This window comes from Haliotis rufescens, unplaced genomic scaffold, assembly GCF_023055435.1.
Source record: "Haliotis rufescens isolate VD_foot unplaced genomic scaffold, xgHalRufe1.0.p SCAF_6, whole genome shotgun sequence".
NCBI classification, from domain to species: domain Eukaryota; kingdom Metazoa; phylum Mollusca; class Gastropoda; order Lepetellida; family Haliotidae; genus Haliotis; species Haliotis rufescens.
The window spans coordinates 27,965,278-27,989,435 of NW_025964334.1; the positions used below are offsets into that span (position 1 = coordinate 27,965,278).

The 24,158-nt window shown below is 38.5% G+C and overlaps 2 protein-coding genes across 2 annotated transcripts; one reads left to right on the plus strand and one right to left on the minus strand.

Annotated features, from left to right (window-relative positions):
• Positions 1-607: 607 nt before the first annotated feature.
• Positions 608-17,963, minus strand: LOC124141084 (COMM domain-containing protein 9-like). The gene is made up of 6 exons (XM_046508981.2): positions 17,812-17,963; positions 6,536-6,673; positions 4,817-4,901; positions 4,052-4,141; positions 2,898-3,001; positions 608-907 (listed from the first exon to the last, which is right to left on the minus strand). The coding sequence occupies exons 1-6, from the start codon at positions 17,848-17,850 to the stop codon at positions 767-769; spliced, it is 597 nt and encodes a 198-aa protein (XP_046364937.1). The 5' UTR covers positions 17,851-17,963; the 3' UTR covers positions 608-766.
• Positions 17,964-18,153: 190 nt separating this feature from the next.
• Positions 18,154-19,777, plus strand: LOC124141085 (uncharacterized protein DDB_G0286299-like). Its single transcript, XM_046508982.2, has 4 exons — positions 18,154-18,308; positions 18,931-19,021; positions 19,193-19,322; positions 19,514-19,777. Exons 1-4 carry the CDS (start codon positions 18,295-18,297, stop codon positions 19,642-19,644), a joined length of 366 nt encoding a protein of 121 aa, XP_046364938.1. The 5' UTR covers positions 18,154-18,294; the 3' UTR covers positions 19,645-19,777.
• Positions 19,778-24,158: the final 4,381 nt, after the last annotated feature.

Consider the following 24,158-nt stretch of genomic DNA (forward strand, 5'->3'; position numbering starts at 1 on the left):
CTGTGAATTTCTGACTTTCATCCACTCCCGTGATGATTCCTTTTAGAACTGGTCCCCCAGCATCTTATGATAGTCAACCGTATGGATTGGGTGGTCAGGCTCGGTGACCTGGTTGATTGCGTACCATCATACCCTGATGATGTGGATTGTTGTTCACCATATTAATCACTGGATTGCCTGGTCAAGACTCAACTTTTTATGGGCCATCGTCATATGGTGGGAACAGTGCTGAGTGCGGTGTTGGAACAACAAACAAACAAATGTGTGAGACTGACAGTATTCATATATCAATATCATAAGCAGTGATGCTGAACTTGCAACATCACCGATTATGATCAATTGTATCAGTTCTTATTGGCATAGAAGTCAACATGTTTCATGCCACTGCTGCAGACTTATCACACCACTTCTGGTATCCCAAGGGGAGACCACACTCTTGTCGTCCACAATTTGCTGTGCAGAGTTGTTTCCCTTCCATGTACAATTCACAGCAGGGTCACTCCAAGTTCACTCACTTGTAGCCCAGGATGTGATCTCGCTCATGTGTTGCATTCACATATGACATATCTGACTGCATAATAAGGACATATATACCAAAATGACAATATAAATATTGATAATTTATTTATGTATTTTACAAATGTATAATATATGGTACAAATAAACATGAAAATATGGTACATTCTTAGAAATGGAAGAATTCATTAACTTTGGTCTGGAGATGAAAACAGATTCTCTAACAGTAAATTGCTAATGTCCACTACACTCATCTGCTTGCTACTGATGAGAGCTGGTCTCGTATCTTCGAGAGTCCGTCCAGCATGGTGTCTAGCGTCTCCTTCGACAGTTCTACATTAACACTGGACACGTCCGGCACAATCCCCACATCTGTAGCTGTAGCTTGGACCTGGTGGCAGAAAGTACAGCAGAGTTATCACAAATAAGGTGAGTGAGTGAGTTGAGATTAACGTCACTCTGTACAGTATTTTAGTTATAGTACAGCATGCTGGGAGCAAAGACTGCAGTTCTCAGAAGTTAATCACTTTGGTGAAAGCCGTAAGCATAGATATGGTGCTGATTTAACTAAGACACAAAAATCTGGGATTTGAACCCGCTATCAAAAGATCCTGGCCCGCCAAGGCAACACAACCCTGCACCCTGGTGCGTAGCCTTGGCTTGTGGCAAGCATCACAAGTGTGGGGAATTTGCAGAAATTACTTGATTGCTCTCTGGTTTGAATATGGAATGACATGAGTCATGAAAGAGATTTTTGTTTCAGGAAGATTATTTTTCAGTCAGAGCTGCAAAGCATACATAGAAATTCTCAGAAAGGAGAGGGCAAACAATTTTGGGGTGACGCAGATGACATTGTTGTTCACAACAACCAGCATATCCAGTGAAAGTTTTAAATGTTGTAAGACCTGAAGATAAAATATTTTTCCAGCATTTCTGGCAACAGATTATATATTGTTTTAAAATCCCAGCCCCCGCCCAGAATATCAAACACTAGGCTTCTAAATTCAACTGTCACAATTTGAAAACAGTCTATGGTGGTATCAGTCAATGATGACAACAATAAATTGTTTGTCTGTTTGTTGTTTAGCTAATCTCATTAAAATCAGATCTTAGTTCTCGCTATCGCTAAACAAAGATCTGAGGGCATCCCATTACAGGTTACATCAGAACGACCTTTCATCCAACCAATCAAAGCGTCACTTACCAGATCATGAAAGTGACAGTCGGAATGTGTTTTCTAATCATGCAATCTCGAAAATGTAAACACGGGGTATTCCAAACGACAGTTACGGCCCGTACGACTGATTCCGTCAAAATTATCGTCTATCTCTCACTTCCGTGGGATAAACATTTGAAAGGAGGAGGCGTTAAACAGTACTACGTGGGAAGCACTGCCATACAATCGCAACCATATATTAGACATTCCGAAATGGTCGTTTGTTCAGTTTTCAAAATATTTAACAAGAACTGTGTCAACATATTTCTAAGTGTAGTCTGAAATGGACGTTGCCAGGTTGAAACGAGAGCCGTAAAGCTCGAGAAAGCTGCTTTCTAATTGGCTGATGTCGACTTCTTTGTAATTCATGTCAGTGGTCAGTCAAAGTTCGTTCTGACGTGACCCGTAATGGGATGTCCTCAGATCTTTGTTGAATGAGATTATTGTTTAGCACCACACTCAGCAGTATGCCAGCTATATGACAGTAAGCCTGACAGTGGCCTATAGGTAATCATCCTGTGATTGATATTGTGAGCCTCAACCAAGTCACTGAACCTGACCATCCGATCCACTAAGTCACCTCTTACGACCTGCATCTAGGTTGCCGGGCACCTATTCTGAACTGGAATCCCCATGGGGTAAAACAAGAAATTGGAATAACACTACCATGACCACAGAGCACACCAATTACAATCAATAAACATGAGCAGGAAATGGTCCGCAGACAATGAAGCAATCTCATTAAAATCAGATCTTAGTTCTCGCTACCACTAAACAAAGATCTTTCAGATCATGAAAGTGACAGTCGGAATGTGATTTCTAATCATGCAGCCTCGAAAACTTTAAAACGGGGTATTCCGAACGATAGTTACGGGCTTAACGACTGAATCTATACACTCTAGACCATATATATAAGCCATTCGTTCTTTTGTTCAGGTTTCAAATTTTTAAGCAAGAATTTGTCAAAATATGTTTCGAAGCGTAGTCGCCAATTTGAAATTAGTGCCGTAAAGCACGAGAAAGCTGCATTCTGATTGGCTAATATCAACTTCTTGTCAGTAATTCCATTGGTGGGTCAGATTTCGCGAAAGGTCGGTCTGACGTGACCTGTAATGGGATGTCCTCAGATCTTTGTTTAGCGGCAGCGAGAACTAAGACAACTCACCTGCATGTTCAGGATACATGTTGGCACCGACATCCTGGCCACAGTATCAGAAGATGTCTTCACGTCAACGCGCCAGTCAAAGTCAACCATTTTGGGAAGAGAGACTGAAAATAGAACAGAACATACTACAGGTTGTTACTTGTGTCTTTGGGCAATTGTGTTCCCCGAAGTAAATCTAAATTTCAAAACAGGTCTACCAATTCCCTTGATAATTACAACTAACATACAATTATTGACATATTTATTACCATACAGGGGGCAACTTCGTAATCTGGTACAGTTCCCAATGACGTTCTTCTGGAACAAGTATGAGTATTTATCAGTGCAACTGGGCTTTTTTCAACATTCTGCTAACCATGCAGGTTCAGATGTCACGGACGCACATGACAGCAGTCCCGTTTACCGGTAATTACCAGTTTTCTACCGATAAAATTAGGCTTGGACCGGTAATTCATATGACTGCCAGTCCCTGTGGACCGGCAAATAAAGTACCTCTTAAATCTTTGTTGTTGAACAAAACATCAGTGATATTCATTTTAGTACATTTTTCGAACAAAGTGAGCTTGTCTGTTACCACCGTTTGTAGCAACTTCGCCTCGAAATATAAAAAAGTTTGTGTGAATGATGTAGAGATCTAACTAAGTTTCATCCGAGATGACATCTTTGCAATGAACATGATGTTGAAAGAATTAAAACCTAATAATTTTCATGCGTACTTGTATTTGTTGAAAGTTGGTACTGGCAAAAATTAGGGGGGACTGCTAATTTTTAGAGTTGCCGGTCCACAATGACTGGCAGTTTCAAAAGCCAGCAGGAACACTGCATGACATCATCCACTATGATGTCACAGTATTCAAGTGTGATGTCACAGCACTTAAGCATGATGTCATGGTATTCCAATGAGATGTCATAGCACTCCAGTGTGATGTCATAGCATTAAAGTGTGATGTCACTGTGTCTCACAACTGTGCGAGTTTATGAGCACATAAAGTTCTGCAGACAATTACTAATAATGTTTGTATTTTACAATGATGATAAATATAATGCCTAAGCCGTCTGTTCTAAATGAAGTTTCCAGGCATCAAATACTCCGCAACACCAACAAATCTGAAAACACAAGATGGATATCTCCTGACTAGACATGAAGTACTCACCAAGTCCTCCTGCAGTCTGCATCTTCCAGCCTGCCATGTGGTCCATGAAGATCTTTGTCAGAAGGTCACGAAGGTTCTTGTGGAAATTGTCTGTGGTGTCAATTGCAAAGTGATATAAAGAGTTTGGCAAACTTGCTGATGGAACAAGGGGAGCAGGAATAGAAATTAACCTAGAAAGTCGACTAGTCCGAATAGTGACAACATACAGAAACATACCCCAAAATTCTACTAGCCCTTAGAACACCAGTAACATAAGCAAAACTGAGCGAGCGAGTGAGTATGATTGTATGATGGTTTAGTTTCTACATATAAATCATGTCCACTTGTAACTATGTTTACAAGGACAGACATCCGAATCTGCTGACTAAAAGAAATGAAAAGAAGTGGGTCTTTTATACCACCGACCAGAAATAAGTAACATGTTTCAGAAACCCTCATTAAATGTTGATATCAATCTATATGAATTATCTAAAATACCTTAATTGAACCTGTTGAAATTGTACCTTTAAAACTTTAATTCAGAACACAACAAATTAGAAAATAAAAATATATATTTCAAGTGTATTTTAAAAAATATTCTGACCCCCTGACCTGAATATTTGGGCCAAAAATCTGAAACAAAAAAGAAAAGAAAACAAATGTCTGGCCCCACTGTGAGATTTGTCCCAACTCCAATCCCGCCCATACTGTGCTGCCATTGTGACCGCCTGATTCCCATTTAGTCGACAGTGGCAGTAACCCATGGTGAGTGATTTGAGGCTGTACCTGGAAAGATAGTGATGATAGTCTTTGAGTCGGAGGAACCGAGGAATATTGCTGAGGAGATCACATGACCCAGGCTTGTCAGGAGCTGGAACACAAGACAGTGGAATATCAGCTGTCTCAAACATTCTTTAATGCTATCTAGATCAGGGATCCGGAAATATTTTTTGGCTAATCAGACATTTGCATTTTGATCACGCATCCACCTCATATCTGAGGTGCTGGATATTCTTTAATGAATAAAAAGAATAAACTCAAGCGTCACTTTTATAACACATATACATGATATATATGCAATTTATGAACCATTCAATGACACAGAGATCTAATAAATACAATTTCAACCTATCTGGATTTAGGTTTTGGTAACTCCAGCGTCGCATCGTCACAAAATTAAAACTCATTAATATTCATATATATGATAATATAACCGATAGGCGAGGTAACATTTTCGTAAGAGAATTTTCTTCTTTGTCTATTGTGCGACTTAAACAGAGTTCTAGACATTATGTGACTCTCATAAATAGCCTTGTGGGGATTCCATGTTGGATTCCATGAAGCAAGTTCCAATAGGTTGAAAAAGTGACATTCATATTTCATGCGATATCGAGCTGTGATTCGAACCAAGCACGAAATCTTGAATAAGAACCAAAATGGCGGGTGTCACTCCTTGTCTATATGTATATAAGAGGGGTGTGAATTTTTTTCTATACAAATATATTATGCTATACACGCTATCATCGAGTTCCTGTGGAACCTGGTTCATAAGAAGCGAATTCGTGGATTTAGTAGGGCTCGGTGACTTGGTAGATGGTGTTATCGTACTCCGTGTTATCGTAGTTTTCAAATTCCTAAATAGCACCAGTTCATCACTAAAAGGCCCCAGTTAAGGCAGTTCATGGCTAGACTGATATCTGTGCAAAATTTGATCAAGAAATATTGAGCTGTCTTTTGGGACAGAGGACAGATGGACAGATGGATATCGCCCATTTCTATATGCTCCTCATCATTTGTTAGGGGGGGGAAGTAAATGAATTGGTAGCAGTTTTGGGGGGGGCCACCATTTTGTCTTCCAAAACTACTAGCAGGGCCTTGTTCCAAAATCTGTTCTTAGCACTGTGACATTCATTACTCCTTACTCTAGCATAGTTACGATAGTTGTTGCGCAGAGTTCCCTATGTGGAATGAAGCCACAGTAAAGACTAGCCATGCAATATCCAACTGGTCGGAAACTGTCTGAGCTGTCCAGAAAACAATGAGATACATCCGGTAGTGCTGAATATATTGTTTGTTGTTCAGATGCAGCAATCAATAAAAGTTAGCTATACGACAGCAGCCTGTAAACACTTGAATTTAGACTGGACAATCTAGTGATTGATATTATGAGCAATGATACACAATGTTAGTGTCATGTATGGATAGTGATAAAATACAAACAATTGCAGCTGATGACTTACTTACTTACTTATATTAGAGATTTTACGTGCGCTTTCCGACTGATGACATTTTCAGCTTCCCTTTATATTTCCACCTTGGCTCCAAGTATCTACTAAAAGTTAGTTAGTGGAATTAATATGAATAAGGATTTAGGGTCTCATATAAATTGTGGATTAATATAACTAATATGAAATAGGTTACAATTCGGGTATGATGACTTGCAATCAAGCAAGTCCCCAAGTCAACCGATCCACGTGAGTCGCCTCTTAGGAACATAGTACTTACAGATCGACTGCTGTTCTTATCCACCCCCAACTTCTCTGCAGTGCTGTTGACGACATTGTCTGGCACACAGTGCAGAGACTTATGGCGAAGCAGGAATGCCTCTTCACAAATCTTCACAACTTGGTCCTTGGCAGAGGCCTGCAGATAATCAGGAATGGGTGAGGGAATGGAGCATGTAGACTACAAATCGGCAACATTGTTACAGGGTTTCAAATTGGTTCATTTTCTAGAACATTGGCTTATTGTTACCAAAAATGTCATGCATCCAAATGGCATTTGTCACTTTTAAAATCCCTGCTTTTAACATTATTATCGAAATCTAACTAAGCACAGGTGTTTAACCTGTGCGGGTAGTTAAAAACCTGCAGGCGCAACACGTGCTGAACTCAATGAAGATAATTTAATAACCTGTATATGTCACTAAAATGTGCTCTGAAATGCAATCTTTTCAATGTTATAATTCAACACATGTTTAAATGATGTATCATTATTCTGGATATTTACACGACTCATGAATGTGAAAACGTGTAGTATGGATGCAGAAAAAATATATGTTGCATGTACTTATCAGGGCTCCTCATCCTTATCTACTAAGTTTGGGTTTTAACTTGTGCTTTCGGACATACCGTATGCATATTTTGCGCATGGGCGGTGTGATGTGGTCAAGAAGGGTATATCCGTAAGGTAAGGAAACCTGGAAGGGCTTTACGGTAGCGGAATTTTGGCATAAATTTTGAATTTTGAAATATGCTATGCTAATAAGGTGGGGGAACTAAAGGTGTTTGAGAGGTTGTGTGGATGTGCTGTTGTGTTTTTCTATAGATTCATGATTTATGTTTCATTGGTAGCTTGTTTCTTGTGTTGGTTGTTTTTGATCTGTTTTGTTTAGATAAATACCTAGTGCTTTATAAGTTGTGAAAGTTATTTAAGGGGTTTAGTAGAGTTGCTAGTGTCATTTGGTTGTTGTAGTTTAGTGTGGATTGGAGTGTTGTTCTGTGTTGTTGGTAATGTGTGCAATGTAGTATTACGCGTTTATAAGTTTCTGTTTGGTTCAAATTTGGTTTGATGTTTTTTAATTTGGAGTAGGTGTGAGTTTAGTGTTGCCTGTTTGTAATTTGGTTATTGCCACTCTTCTCATCAAACACAATCCCTTTTAAATATCTTGCCTTCACCATGACATCCCTACCCTCGTCAAAGCAGGCTTAATTACATCTGAAGTGACTTGTTGCACAACCTTGTCTAAAGATGCTTTCAGATGTTTTGTATTAGGTATTCCTTGAGCCCTCACCTCCCCTTCTTCATTAAATCTGTTTACCCACACCTATTGACATAGATGATGACTCCCACACAAGTGTCACCAGGGCATCAACAATTGCACGGTGTTACATCACCCAGGTTAAACCTCCCCCTGGGGTGCATCACGCTCAGGTGGACATCTTTACTGTGACCTACAGGAAGGGACTTGAATGGAACAAGGGGCAATAAACACATGGGGATACAGGCCTTTGTGCTTCAGGACTACAGGAATGTAGACAGGGGGAAGATGTCACAGGGTGGGGAGGGGGACTGGGGTGTCATTGGGTGGGAGGTGGGGGTAGCGAGGAGGGGGATTTCAGGGTTAGAGATGGGTATGAGATATCACTGCGGGGGAGGGAGGTTTCAGGTGTGACACAGGTTAAATGACAACAGGCTGGGAGGTGGATTAAGGGTTAGAGACTGAGTAAAGACAGGGGCTGGGGGGGGAGAGGGTTTCATGGTTGGAGAGACAAGGGTAAATATTTCAAAAGGGAGAGAGGGGCACTTAAGGGTTGTAGACTGGAAAAAATCTTCAAAGGGGGAAAGGGGCACTTTAGGGTTGTAGACTGGAGTAAATATGTCAATTGGGATAGGAGAGAGGCACTTTAGGGTTGTAGACAGGAGTAAATATATCAATTTGGAGAATAGAGAGGGGCACTTTAGGGTTGTAGACTGGAGTAAATATATCAATTGGGAGAGGATAGGGGCACTTTAGGGTTGTAGACAGGAGTAAATATATCAATTTGGAGAATAGAGAGGGGCACTTTAGGGTTGTAGACTGGAGTAAATATGTCAATTGGGATAGGAGAGAGGGGCACTTTAGGGTTGTAAACAGAAGTAAATATATCAATTGGGAGAGGATAGGGGCACTTTAGGGTTGTAGACAGGAGTAAATATATCAATTTGGAGAATAGAGAGGGGCACTTTAGGGTTGTAGACTGGAGTAAATATGTCAATTGGGATAGGAGAGAGGGGCACTTTAGGGTTGTAGACTGGAGTAAATATATCAATTGGGAGAGGAGAGAGGGGCACTTAAGGGTTGTAGAAAGGAGTAAATATATCAATTGGGAGAGGAGAGAGGGGCACTTTAGGGTTGTAGACAGGAGTAAATATATCAATTGGGAGAGGAGAGGGGCACTTTAGGGTTGTAGACAGAGGTAAATATATCAATTGGGATAGGAGAGAGGGGCACTTTAGGGTTGTAAACAGGAGTAAATATATCAATTGGGAAAAGAGAGAGGCGCACTTTAGGGTTGTAAACAGGAGTAAATATATCAATTGGGAAAAGAGAGAGGCGCACTTTAGGGTTGTAGACAGGAGTAAATATATCAATTGGGAAAAGAGAGAGGCGCACTTTAGGGTTGTGAACAGGAGTAAATATATCAATTGGGAGAGGAGACGGGCACTTTAGGGTTGTAGACAGGAGTAAATATATCAATTGGGAGAGGAGAGGGGCACTTTAGGGTTGTAGACAGGAGTAAATATATCAATTGGGAGAGGAGAGGGGCACTTTAGGGTTGTAGACAGGAGTAAGTATGTCAATTGGGATAGGAGAGAGAGGCACATTAGGGTTGTGAACAGGAGTAAATATATCAATTGGGAAAAGAGAGAGGCGCACTTTAGGGTTGTAAACAGGAGTAAATATATCAATTGGGAAAAGAGAGAGGCGCACTTTAGGGTTGTAGACAGGAGTAAATATATCAATTGGGAGAATAGAGAGGGGCACTTTAGGGTTGCAGACAGGAGTAAATATATCAATTGGGAAAAGAGAGAGGGGCACTTTAGGGTTGTAGGCAGGAGTAAATATATCAATAGATAGAGAGGGGGGCACTTTAGGGTTGTAGACTGGAGTAAATATATCAATTGGGAAAAGAGAGAGGCGCACTTTAGGGTTGTAGACAGGAGTAAATATATCAATTGGGAAAAGAGAGAGGGGCACTTTAGGGTTGTAGACAGGAGTAAATATATCAATTGGGAAAAGAGAGAGGGGCACTTTAGGGTTGTAGACTGGAGTAAATATATCAATTGGGAAAAGTGAGAGGCACACTTTAGGGTTGTGAACAGGAGTAAATATATCAATTGGGAAAAGAGAGAGGGGCACTTTAGGGTTGTGAACAGGAGTAAATATATCAATAGATAGAGAGGGGGGCACTTTAGGGTTGTAGACTGGAGTAAATATATCAATTGGGAAAAGAGAGAGGGGCACTTTAGGGTTGTAGACTGGAGTAAATATATCAATTGGGAAAAGAGAGAGGCACACTTTAGGGTTGTGAACAGGAGTAAATATATCAATTGGGAAAAGAGAGAGGGGCACTTTAGGGTTGTGAACAGGAGTAAATATATCAATAGATAGAGAGGGGGGCACTTTAGGGTTGTAGACTGGAGTAAATATATCAATTGGGAGAGGAGAGAGGGGCACTTTAGGGTTGTAGACAGGAGTAAATATATCAATTGGGAAAAGAGAGAGGGGCACTTTAGGGTTGTAGACAGGAGTAAATATATCAATTGGGAAAAGAGAGAGGGGCACTTTAGGGTTGTAGACTGGAGTAAATATATCAATTGGGAGAGGATAGGGGGGCACTTTAGGGTTGTAGACAGAAGTAAATATATCAATTGGGAGAGGATAGGGGCACTTTAGGGTTGTAAACAGGATAGAGGTATAAACATGGGCGTGGGGGCATAAGGGATGCTGGAGAAAACACTGTCTCACCTCAGGGAAGCAGCTTTGGGTGGATTATGTTCTTCACAGGGGTCATATATGCATATGTATCTGGCCAAAATATTGTAATTATCTTTGACGGATGATCTTTGTGTTTACAATGAGGGTCTTTCTGAGTAGTGCTGTGAGTATTTGTTTGGTATATCTAGTCAGCATATATATCATCTCATGCCAGGGCTGTAGTACATGACTACTTCAGTCTTGATGACACCCACATGGGTACAATGTGTGAAGCCCATTTCTGGTGTCCCCTGCCATGATATTGTTGGAATATTGCTAAAAGTGGCGTAAAACCATACTCACTCACTCACTTGATGACACACGTTGAAATAAGGGTTCATCATCCCATGTTGCAGAGTTTGGGATGTTAAAAATACATGATAGTCATGTGACTCTCACAAATACTGATTGACTCCGAGTTTAGAGTTGCTTTGTAAGCTACTGGCAAACAATTACTCATTAAGAATGTTAAGCCACACCTTGGCAAAATACCAGTCTCATTTAATTCCCCTACTAGTGAGAACTGCTTCACACTGTCGTTATCCTGGACACACAAATACTGAATAGTGATGAGCATTTTGAGATACCATACAACCTCAGGCTCAGCATTCCACTGACTTTACATCCCACTTGTTTCTCTCTAACATCGCTGATCAGGTCAATTAGAAACTAAAGTTTTGGTGATGATGTTTTAAAAAAACTTTGACAATTTCACTCCCTAACCAAGTTAATTCCACGAATTTTACCAAAGAACCTAAATCATGTTAATATCCAATGTATCACTTCATCTTGTCTAAACTACTGTGGAAATCAATACTGAACAAAATCTGAAGTTTATTTGGGGTGTGGTCAATTTCTTATTTGATTCATAATTAATCTATGAAATCGCTCACTGTGGAAAATGAATATTCCTCATCTATTTAAATCTTTGAAAGTCATTTAGAAGTGATAAGGAAGCGATTTTATTGATGTAAACTTCTTGATCATGAGGAACACAACGCTTCAAATGTCAGGTTCAGTAGGATGTTACTCTTAATAATGGTTCAGTATAGGAATATTATTGTCTGTTGCAGGAAACAACAAACAAATCATCAAATGCTTTTTAACCACACAAACTATGGAGAATGTCATTTCTTTCAAAGGGAAAATGATAAAGGTACAATTTTTAGAAGCTATTTGCCAACCAATATGAAAAACTCAGCTATCCAAAGATTGATCAAGCAACATCGGCAACTAAGAAGGTCCTGATGGGAAATACTGCTCAGAGTAACACAGTCCAAAGGAACTAACATAACCCTAAGATGAATCAAATTGTTATTGTAAAAGATTACCCGGTAATGTAAAATGTCCATAAAAAACTGCTCAACCAAAATTAAAACTTTATTCCTTATTGTTATCCTGCTAAAACCTCAAATAAGTCACATCTAACTAGGTAAAACTCAGGTATTTGCAAAACACAAATTGCTGTCCCTGTGTCCCAAAAGACAGACTGACAATCCGCAAGCATGGGGATAAATTCACATTTTAGATTCAACTTGACAGCTTGTCCACTATTCCCATGTTTTTCTTTAACTAAGCCAAAGAAAACAACTACTGACAGAAGGCCCCAAATTTGACTGCCGACTGACTTGTAACCTTCCCATCAGCACCCTCAACTAAACCAGTCCCCGTTGTAGAGGGACAGACTAACATAGGGCCCTTGACATAAGGTTTGGTATGACGGTAAATATAAATAGTTCAATAAAGAAACCCTAGAGCATTAGGAACCCTCTCTTAGTTTCAGAGCTGAAAACGTGATGAGTTCAGGCTGCCAGAGAGAGGTAGAGATATTGAAAATGCATTTCTCTAAGCTCATCTGTTGCCTACAGCTCCAAACTTGTACATGTCTAATGCAATGATTATTAGGTGTCCCTATAAAGGCTGGCATCCTTTTTGATATAGTGTCAGCTTAACTAGACATCTTATTATATAGGCAGAATTACAATATATCCATGGACTTATCATTCAGTACAGACTTGGAGCAAGACTGGCTACAGCGCCAATCAACAGTTGAACAGATATTGAAACACTTCCTCAGCTAGTGTAGGGATAATCAAGCATCAGGCTAATCCAGAGTCAGGACATCAGGTCCACAGGGAAAGAGGAAATGTTGACAAGTGTCTGGGGTCAGATGTACACACACAGATCACAAGAGCCATACGCCAGTCTCTTTATAGAAACTCTTTAGTATTCCTGACTCATTTATAGTGTCAAAATTCTTTCCTGATCAGTTCTTTACACTTAACTTGTAAAGAAAATAACTGATAACTTGAGACCTTTTGAGTGATCAGGGCTGCTATGAGTTTCAGAGTCTGAAAGTTTAAAAGGGACTTTAGAAACTTTATACATATCACATTCAGATTTATTTCATTTCTCAACACCACAATGGTGGTACAAGAGCAACATATTGCAAAATATACATTGAAAGATGGTAGACAGTTACATTACTATCTTGATGAACAGGTTGATTAGTCAAATATATGTAAAATATATTGTAAAGGTGTTTCAGATTCTTTATTTTTTAAATTTCTGATGCCTATTACAATCTAATGTGTCATGAATCAATAACTAAAAACAGTAGACAGTAATATGCATCCCTGAAGTAACTTAGTTTGATCTAAACATCATTTACACAAAGTTCAGTCACAATTTTCTCTCTCCCTTTTGTTTTTGAATATTTCAAGACTAAGTAGCTACAAATATATAATTAACCTTGAGACAAAGCGAAATGTTATTTCCTTGCACCTTGCACTTAAAACAGACAAGGGGAAACCCTGATGGTAACAGATAAAAACTGACTTATTTAGAAAAATATACCTACATGAATATCGCGGATGTTTTGTTCGGCAACAAGGAGTTATAACGTAGCTTATTAGCAGGTTCACAGGAAATAGCAGTCACATGAATTACCGGTCCAAGCCTAATTGTACCAGTAAAAAACTGGAAATTACCTGTAAACGTGAGGGGCGGTCGGGTAGCCTAGTGGTTAAAAAGCGTTCGCTCGTCAAGCCGAAGACCCGGGTTCGATTCCCGACATGGGTACAATGTGTGAAGCCCATTTCTGGTGTCCCCTGCCGTGATATTGCTGGAATATTGCTAAAAGCGGCGTAAAATCATACTCACTTACTCACTCACTGTAAACGTGAACACTGTGTTCATAGCACTGATAGAGTCGTAGACTATTCCAATGTGTTCTCGTTAAAGCAGTTGGTCATATGTCATTGTATGAATATAGGCATGATGGTATTTCACAGAACATTGAAAAACAGCACAAGACTACATGAAGTAAAGTCAAGGCTTGAGTGAGTAAACCATTGGCTTGAAAAAGATCTATCAATGACCTATCAAAAAAAGTCAATACATATTTAACATTTTTTCTTAGTCTCCTCACCGACAGATTATTTTGGTCCATATCATTTGAACGTCAAACACCAAAAAACTGTAAAAACCTAAATGACATCATACCGATACCAGGTTTATCTAGGGTTCTAAAATAAGTGGTAGGCCAAATGGGACCTTCATTCTGATATAATCCCGTTTTTTTCTTAAATTCAAAAGTATAGGTAATTTACCCTCACATTTAATGCTGCTACATAAAATAAGTATAAATCCTGTGTCTTTTTATTTATCCTGGTTTCAGTGCAACACAAGTAACCATGGTAACCTTTGCAAAGCTCAAACATTAGTTATTGTCACGATAACATGACTTTCAATATCTCTACTTCCAATTTGGAATTTTTCAGACAAATGCCCAGTGATATCTTTGACATAAACACATCTACAGGTGAAGATCAGGAAACACTGCAACAGCTACAAGTCTGTTTCTTTGTTTGTTTGTTGTTAAATGCCGCACTCTGCAATATTCCAGCAATATGACAGCGGTCTGAAAAAAGAGTCTGGACCAGATAATCCAGGTATTGATATCATGAGCATCGTTTTACAAAATTGGGACACGATGACATGCATCAACCAAGTCAAGCCTGACCACCCGATCCCGTTAGTCCCCTCTTCGACAAGGATAGTCGCCTTTTACGTCAAGAATCTTATCAATCACACATTCAATAAAATAAAATAATCAAAGAAAATCCTCGTTGGAATATAATCAACCACCGATTCATCGACTGGAGATTGAAACCAACTGATCATCAATGAAATTGCATAATATATCGAATAATAGAAACAAACAGCAAAAACCTTTGAAGGTATCCATCGATGATTCATTTCACGAACAGCTTGGGTGAGAGTTTTGTGGACATGCCACTATAAATTTTTTACTCAAATAAATTGTTAGTTTTGCGACATACTTTAATTAATATGTTGGCCGGCTGACATTGTGACGTATTTAGACCAAATGTTACTTGAGGTCCTACAGCGTTTGGTTTGACTCGAAGACTATCTCTAAATGACATATCACCTAACTTGGCAGCACAAGCAGGGATACCAGGAACTGAGACTCCATTGGCTATAACACGCACATTGTAACATCTGTGATGCTCAGTGCAAGCCATACTCATCCTTATCATTCCAAATTCTAAAACATGTAAAATAACAGATGGCAAATTTCATGCTTGTTTCCTTGGTTGGATATTGAACCAACCAATCATGAATAGAATCAATACTAATCATAGGCTTAGCCAGGCATTCTGAGATGCCAATATTTGGCCTCAAGTCTACATAAAATATTAGTTTCCAATTGGAATAAAGTATTTCCGAATACAGGGACTCGATCAACAAAGAGATCATAGACGATCTTAACTCCCATACTTTTACATAGACTTACAACAGTCATGCTTTGTGGAAAGAGGACTAGGTTGGTCATTTTAAGTGTTTTAGCTTTTCAATGGATTTTTAATCAAATTTAGCCACAGAAACAAAGTTATCGCATTTAAAAATACACAACCACAAAATAAAAATTAAATTGGTACCCAGAACAGAGTTTAATTTCAGGAGCTAGAGACAATCTAGATTTGCCAAATCATTCTAGACTTGAGCTGGTTTTCATTTTTTTATTTATTCTCTTGGGTCTGGAAGATAGACTAGTCTTTCAAGAGTGACTTGTATTTTGCTGTTAACAGTGCTTATAACAAAGAAAAAGACTTTAATACTTACCAGCATTTACATTTTACATTCAATATCTCTAAAATTGGAGAAATCTTTTGAGAATAAAATAACAAATTGAACCTAACAATAGTTTTAGCATGCCCTGGGCTGTTAGTTTGGAATTCTTCACAAATCTCTGCTTTTACCAAATACTGACACATTGGAGCTGTGAACTCCTAATAGCTTCCATGCTTAGATGGCAGACGTTATTACTGGAATAAAGTACCATTCAGGCTACAGTTAAATATCCTTGTCATGTAGAGCAGTAATAAACAAATAAATGCAAAGCATCTTACAACCACATGTGTAATCAGTCACTTTTATGACGCCGATTACATAACACTTGTTCACAGCCTGTTCAATTGATGCTGGCTCATCTACATGCAGGCTTCCAGAATAAAAAGTTTCCTAGCAACAATCACAAAGGAAGTTGATGAAACTTCAGTGTATATCCTCAGGCATGATGAAATCAGGGTTAAAAGAAAATTTTATTGTCTACAAAAATAATCTGCTTCAGAGTTGTCATTTGTCTGAAGGTACAAGTGGTCGTCCACAAGAAAATTGTCTTATGTCATGTTCTACATGAATGTTGCCAGTCTCAGACTAGTGGACTTAAGCGGATTCTAATACATGGTTTCTATTCCTACAGGGATAGACACTGCCACTACTCCTTAGTCAAATATGGTGTCTACCCCTGTTACTTAGGTAATGGTTGCAACTTTAGGTAGAACTAAGAGCAGAAACTGAAAAAAAGAAAAAGTTGGTACATTTTCTCTTGAAGGAAAGGTCAAAGAGAAAAATCCACTTAACTAATCTTGTTTCATATATAAGCATCATGTGTTAATAATGTTATTCTTCTGTTGTGTTATTTTAGGAATCTGGACAATTTTACAAAGAACCAATTATTCAAATGAATAAAAGAACATAAATTAAGTTGAAAACATGCAAGGTCATTCAAATAGAATGCGGACCAAGTCAAACCCTCACGTTTTATTATGGTCATAAAACAAGCTCCACAGACCAAAGTCTAAATGGTATGAGACAGAAGTGTGGATTTGAAATAATTTGTAATCATCCTTAAGTTTTGACATGGGTATACCAAAAGACCAAACAACTCAGAAACGACGGCTCTTCCCTACCCCTGCTCCTATTATTCATGCAGAGGGGAAATGATCAGTATTGTATTCTTTCTGATTATGTCAGTTTGGCTTCATGACCAGCTAAACAGTATCTTGTTATATCGCTGAATTTTACTATGAGCGTCATGGGTGTGAAACGCCCAAAGTGACAAAAATCGAAGACCAGGCAGGGATTTATCTGGATCTGCATTGAGGCCGAAGTCTTCAAGAAATGACAGAAAAAAATACCAATCTCAACGAATGATCTCACAATTCCTCAGAAATTATGAAACTGGGAAAAATCCAATTTCGAACAATATAACAATCTTTTCCTAATTTGTCTGTTCGGAATCCTGGACAAATTCCTGCCAGTGCATCTTCTCTAATCTGATTTTCTTCATGCATATATTTTGTGATTGAATTCAGGGCTTTTCTTGGTATCAGTTTTAGAAGGCTGAACACCTAGTTGCAGTTTTACAAAGGTATAAATGATCATAAATGGGAAGGTTTCATTAAGTCTTAACAAATAACAAAATAAAATTAACACTCTCCTGTAGGGAAAGAACACACCCAATGTCCTGTACTGTAAATATGCACATATAGACTGAATGATGACATACAAGCTCTAATTTAAAAATAAAAACTATATATTACAACATTTACATTATCTTTAGACTGACTGTGGGCCTGACATCACACACAGCCTGCCCCATACCTACTGTAGTTGTGTTTTCAGCCACTTTCTGTGTCTAGTTCGTTATATTCATCTATATTGTATTTAGCATTATTTGTACAAATGCAATGCTGAAATCTACATGTTGTCAGTGAGACTCAGTATGGAATATAAAGGTGAAGTTTCACATAACATCTGAATTTGAAGAGACACACCCCCATGTCATGCATATTGTTATTGTTTTCATGGCGAATTGTCAGCGGAACCTGAGAAACAAATCTGAGTAAACTAGTTGGCATCTTTGATAACAGTGTACCAGAAAGCGATATACCTTCAGTAGTAACTCTAAGTATCCAAATTGATCAGTCATTTTCAACAGAGATTTGTTGTATCACCACATTGCAGTCACACTTGATATTTCCGGTCACATGGGTTTATTTACGGCGAAACGGGATGTCACTTCGCGGAACAAATTCTATCCAATGGAAGCTTTCTTGTAGATTTTCTGCATACATTAGCGAAAATGGTGACGGAGTTTCCCGAAAGTATCCGAAAAGGTATTTCCCGCCATCTTTGTTCCTACATTCATTAGAATGCACGCATGCTCAGTGGTTCACAATGGGCGTGACCAAACCAGGATTAAAAACTTTGTCCAATCAGAAGCGAGAAGTCGGTCACGTGACGCATAAATTATACGTAAGAGGCGGGAATCTCAACGGCAGTCGTCTGCAGTGAGCATTGTTTGAGGAAGGCGGCAGTCAGAGTTCTCCCACGTTCGTTGAGATTTTCTAGAGTTCATACCAAAAACCCCATCATGCCTGGAACAAAGTAAGTCACGATAGCATTCTTTGTGATTTAGTTATAAAATCATGTATGTTTTTAAGTAAAACTCTCACTGTATTTCTATAATTCTTTCTACAAGGAAGTGTTTACGCACAGCCTTTCTCCAGGCCACGCTGAACCAGCATGGTCGTCTTTGTTCATTGATGTTAGCATCTTCTCACAGAAATTGTGTCTTTACACATCTAAATGACTAGAACGTTTTTAGTATTAGCATCGTATAAGGGATGTCCTTTGTTCACTGTTAATAGTACATGAACACATCCAATTTAGTATTTGTACAACACGACATGAGTAAATTAATGAAAGGAGGTCAAGGCGTGAGAAGCTAAAGCAAGCAGAGAAAGCTATAGTGGGGATCTTAAACCTACATCCTGTTCAGTGTGTTTGATCAGCTTTCTCTGTAAAGGTTTATCTTCGTAGCATGCGGAAAAACCAGTGCGCCGTTGGGTGAAGTAGGAAAAGAATGCAACTCGCTTTAATATTTCCGTGTTTAGGCCTGAGTGATTAATATCGTCTGCTGGATGGAAAAGTAGGTCAGCTGGTTGTGTTTGCATTTACTAGATAGATTTCATAAGTTTTCATTCAAAAATATCTTTGTCATCACTAGGTCAGAAGTTGAGGTTGACACCACCCAAACCGAGACAGAAACTGTCGAGGTAAAGAAAACAGTCGAGGATGTGAAGGCACAGAAAGACGCCGTGAGTATGAAATCCGTTTTGTAAACAAAGGACCAATTTACGTTTAGTATTACAAAATGTTATTCGATCATGTTCTCGCTGTAAGTAATACTTGTTTCACAGTTTCGGGAGTTAAATAATGAAGTTCAATCCATGTTCGTTTTCAAACGATTGTGTGTTCCAATGTTACAGGCCAACGAAGCCACGGAGGCTAAGGAAGAGACCGAGGAAAAGGAGGAGACTGAGAAGGAAGCCGAGGAAGACAAGGAGGAGAACACAAATCAAAATGCCAGTGAACAGAGCGAAGAGGTAGAATCTTCAGGTGCGTAAATCAGTTCTTATAGTGCTTACTTTCACCAAGTTGATAGTCTCTTGTTGATGTTGCTTTTCACTGTATCAAACTGTTTACTTCGCGACTGGTATTACTTTGATCAGCTGGTTGTCTGATTTTTATTCCATGTATTATCGATGTCACAGGGGTATGTGTTTTTATGTCTTGTATATTTATTTCAGAGGCCTCAACAGAAACTACAGCAGAAAAGAGGAGTTCAGAGGAGAATGGTGAAGAGGAAAGTCCGACCAAGAAAGTTAAAAAGGATACATCAGAGGAAAAAGAAAAATCAGAGGAAAAGGAATCTGCCTAAATCTGTGTTTCTGGAGAGTGAATATGTGTCTCTCATTGACTGTTTTGTGACTGTAAACATGAGATCAAGTTGTAAAATTCTTCATGTTTCATTTTTAGTTCATGTTCATGTAATAAATCATTATTTAAATTCATACAAATTTCCAGTTTTACTTTTAAGACCGCTATGCCCCACATTACTGTAATATGTAATTATCTTGGCAATGAGGTCATGGTGGTAATCATTTAGAGTTTCTAGAAGCTCTTTACGCACTTGGAAATCTGTACCTATCGTGACAGTTCCTGGACTGCGAATCAAACACCTTTGATGTTTGAAAACAATGTTGGTAAATACTATGTATCCATTTCAAAGTGACAAAACATTAGTTCGCTTGGATTCATAAAGTTCAATGTTTAAACTTCAATAAGATATATTCAATGTTTTGATTTAGGGTAACTACCCATAAATTGAATTGCAACCCTGACGTGTGTCCCAACACCGTCAGTCATATCTTAAAAAACGTCAGTTAATATCAGAAAGACTGTCATGTTTACTGAAATTCCAAGTAAAGAAATATATTTAGAAGTTTGATTTCAAAAATTGTATTCTATTTTAAATGGTTTACATATGTTGTGGCTAATATGCCAACGTAGTAAGGCCACATCGACATGGAACATTTAGTTTTGGGCAATGTTTAGTATCACTGTGGTTAAAGGTTTCGCAAGTGTCGGGTAACTTCTTGCTTGTGCATTAACTGTATTTCCACATTCTAGTATATAGTTCAGACCGAACAGGACTAGGGGATAACCTCTTGGGAGAGGCGACCGAAACTGATATGGTGGCACCCGACGGCGTTCGTGCAACGTTGCAACCATAGGTTTGTCAGTTTCCATTATTTACAGACTGCACCATTTAGCTTGGATATTGCTGACTGCGGTATTCATTCATTAGCCTCATGGATAGTGCTGAACAGTGAATGACCTAACTGACGTGTTTAACGGTTAAGCGTGATAAATGGCGAATTGATGGCATAAGGTGAAATAAATACGTAAATTATTTGAACAGCACTTTATATGTAAGACAACAGAATGCACAACGCAAGGTGGTCATCCTTCCAACGATACTCACGTTAGAACTAACTTGCAACTTTCCTTTGAGAAACTAAATGAATACAATTGGTCATTTGATGTTCGCAAAACACAATTTTATAATCAAATGCCCATATTAATCTAAGTCAACACTGTCGATCGTGCACAAGAAGTGTCGGATCACTACTAAAACCCGGGTTAGAATAGGTCTTCACCCACCCATGCTTGCCGTAAAAATTGCTTGATGCATGTCATCGTATCCCAGATGCATAGATCGATGCTCATGGTGTCAATCAGTGGGTAGTCTGGCCCAGACTCGATCATTTACAGACCGGGTGTAATATTGCCGAGAGTGGCGTTAAGAAACAAACAAATTTCCCATTTGGGCCTTGTGTTAAACCTTAAAATCGTTGCTGGAATATGTTTTGAAAACGGCGTTAAACAACATTCACTATCACTTTGAAAGTGAATGTTTACTTATATACTTGCACGACCCTAAGTTAAGATATTTTCAGATGTGTATTGTAAAAAAATGTTCACATTGTGATGGTTCAGTTGGAACTTGATCAAGCATCAGTTTGTTTTAATGAACAATCGACGCATAAGTTAAAACTAACTGAATGATGTTTCGCAATAATCGTGGGGTGTCTGCTCAACTTCCAACCATTTGCGATTTTTGTGATATCAGATTCTTATGTCAACATGAACTTTAACGCAGCTGTGTAATGAACTGGCCCAAATCCCTTCCCGAGTATTCACAATACAATTAAATGTATTTATCAACACAGGCTTGTGTTCAAGCACGGAGTATACGTTTAGGAGCGATGCTATGTCAAACATTTACATCACCTTGTGTCTGGTAGCGCAATGCTTGAGTAAATCTTACGATTTACGATACTATATTTAGTTTCATTATACCGTGAACAAGAAAAAATATAAATACCATTAATACCTATTTACATTGTGCATCCCATTCTTCCAAACACGCATTTCTTCCAAATAACTTATGAGATGGTCCCTACAGCGTCTCGTCTGTCAACATTGCAACACGTTCATTTCGAGTAACTGGTCCATTAGGCCAAAGGTTTCTTTGAAGAGGATTTCCCGCATTTTAAATGTTTCTAAACTATTGTCGTGCAGGGCGATTCTCATTCGGCGATTAGCTGCGACCCAACATCGTACTGATAACATACAGAGGAGGTATTTAGATCGGTTAATATAAAATATATAATATCGGGTTAGAATAGGTTTTCAGCAACCCATGCTTGCTGGAAAAGGCGACTATGCTTGTCGTAAGAGGCGACTAACGGGATCGGGTGGTCAGGCTCGCTGACTTGGGTGAAGCATGTCATAGTACACCAATTGCGTGGATCGATGCTCATGATATTAATCACTGGATTGTCTGGTCCAGACGATCATTTAAAGACCGCCGTTATATTATAGCTGGAATATTGCTGAGTGCGGCGTTAAACAACAATCAATCAATCAACGAATACGTAAATAACCAACAACAGTACAGTAACACTGAGTGTTAAGTCTACATGTCGACACATATGGATGGGATATTGCCGATGCAACGTTAAATATGAGCTTTTCTGCAATTGCACAGCTGATTTTGTATGTACTTTTCATCTACAAATTAGAGTTATCTGCCCCTTAGGCAGCATTCATTTGTGACCACCCATCACGAAGTTCCAAGTAGCAATGTTCTGTTCTGTTGGTTTAGTGGACACTTCTCGTAAGACAGAATAGATTACTTTAACACATTTGAAATTAGAGAGTTCTTCTTTAAAAACTATTCCTATTAAAGTAAGATCCGCTAACCTGAGTACCGATAGAAAACGAGCTATGAGAAAATATCTACCATTGTAATAAAAATGATTTAGCTGACGAATACCGTTATTTATTAATGTCCATTTTGTATCACCTAAAAAAACATTTATCCACCTAAAGTACTTTACAAGGCCGCACTTGTTCAATTATTAAATAGATCTACTGATAAACTGACCGACACAGGTGTTGAAATGTTTTAACCAAATAAATTAATCACGAATATGCGTCGCATTGAAGTGAATCAGAATTCTTACAACCTAGCTGAACACGTTTATCTCGTGACTCACATGCCACCATGTCTGTTTCCATACCATATTTTATTATGTCATTGTTATTGCCTTGAAGCGAAATATACATTTTGATGTTAGAGATTAGTGAGTGAGTGAGTGAGTGAGTTAATATTTAACGTCACATCGGCAGTATTTCAGCCATATCGTGACGAGAACTGATATAAAATACAAATATTTGAATGGATTAAATATCTGTCATCGAAGGACAGTAAAAATAACTAGAGTATCCCAGTTTTGATTTTAAAACTAGTTGAGAACATTAAAAAGAATACATTTTCAATCAACAATACAATATAAAAATGGGCTATAGATCACCAGCAACCAAAGTTAGGCCACCTTACCCCATGGGGACCGTGGGGACTTACAATACTTTTGCTACCTGCACGACTCCCCAGCAGGATTTACACCATCCCTTCAGCCGCTGGTGATTATATGCAATTTAGCCAACACTTAAAATAAACAAATATTCTACGTCTAAAACTGTGGCAAGAATAAATGTACTTTGAATGATGTGGTCTTACATATCCTCTCAGGGGGACAATAATTTTACGTTACTTCAACCGCCTTCAAGGATACAGCCACTAACAATCTCAGTCATCAAATTTATTTTACCAAGTATAAAAACTATATTATATACAAAACATATCAATCAAAATTTATGTAACAATTCAATTTCTTTTAAAAAGGCAATAATTAAACGAGCATTGATACTAAAAAGATCCTTTAAGGATGAAACTTTGAAATATATAACCCTTGTGAACGAAAAATCAACACAATCAAGCAGGACATGCTTGACGGTGATTCTCTCATCACAAGGGATACAAATTGGAGGATCCTCACCTTTTAAAATATATTCATTTGTATATCTTGAATAGCCAATACGACATCGTCGCATAATGACCTCTTCAAATCTGGACTGACAGCCCAATGTTAGAGATTAGCACAGTACTGATGAACAATCAATGTGGACCATATCTATTTGTTTGTTCTTTAACGCTGTACTCGACAATATTTTTCCTATATGACGTCGGTCTGTAAATAATCGAGTCTGGACCAGACAATTCAGTGATTGACATCATGAGCATCTATCCACGTGATTGGGATACGATGACATGCATCAACCAATTCAGCGAGCATGACCATCCGATCGCGTTAGTCGCCTCTTACGACAAGCGTAGTCGCCTTTTACAGCAAGCATAGGTTCCTGAAGACCTATTCTACCCCGGATCTTCTTTATGAATATGAAAGTTAAGTTTATCATTTATCACATTACTTAAAAAATGCTTCATAAATATTTACTTAAATAAACTGCAGGCCGATAGGG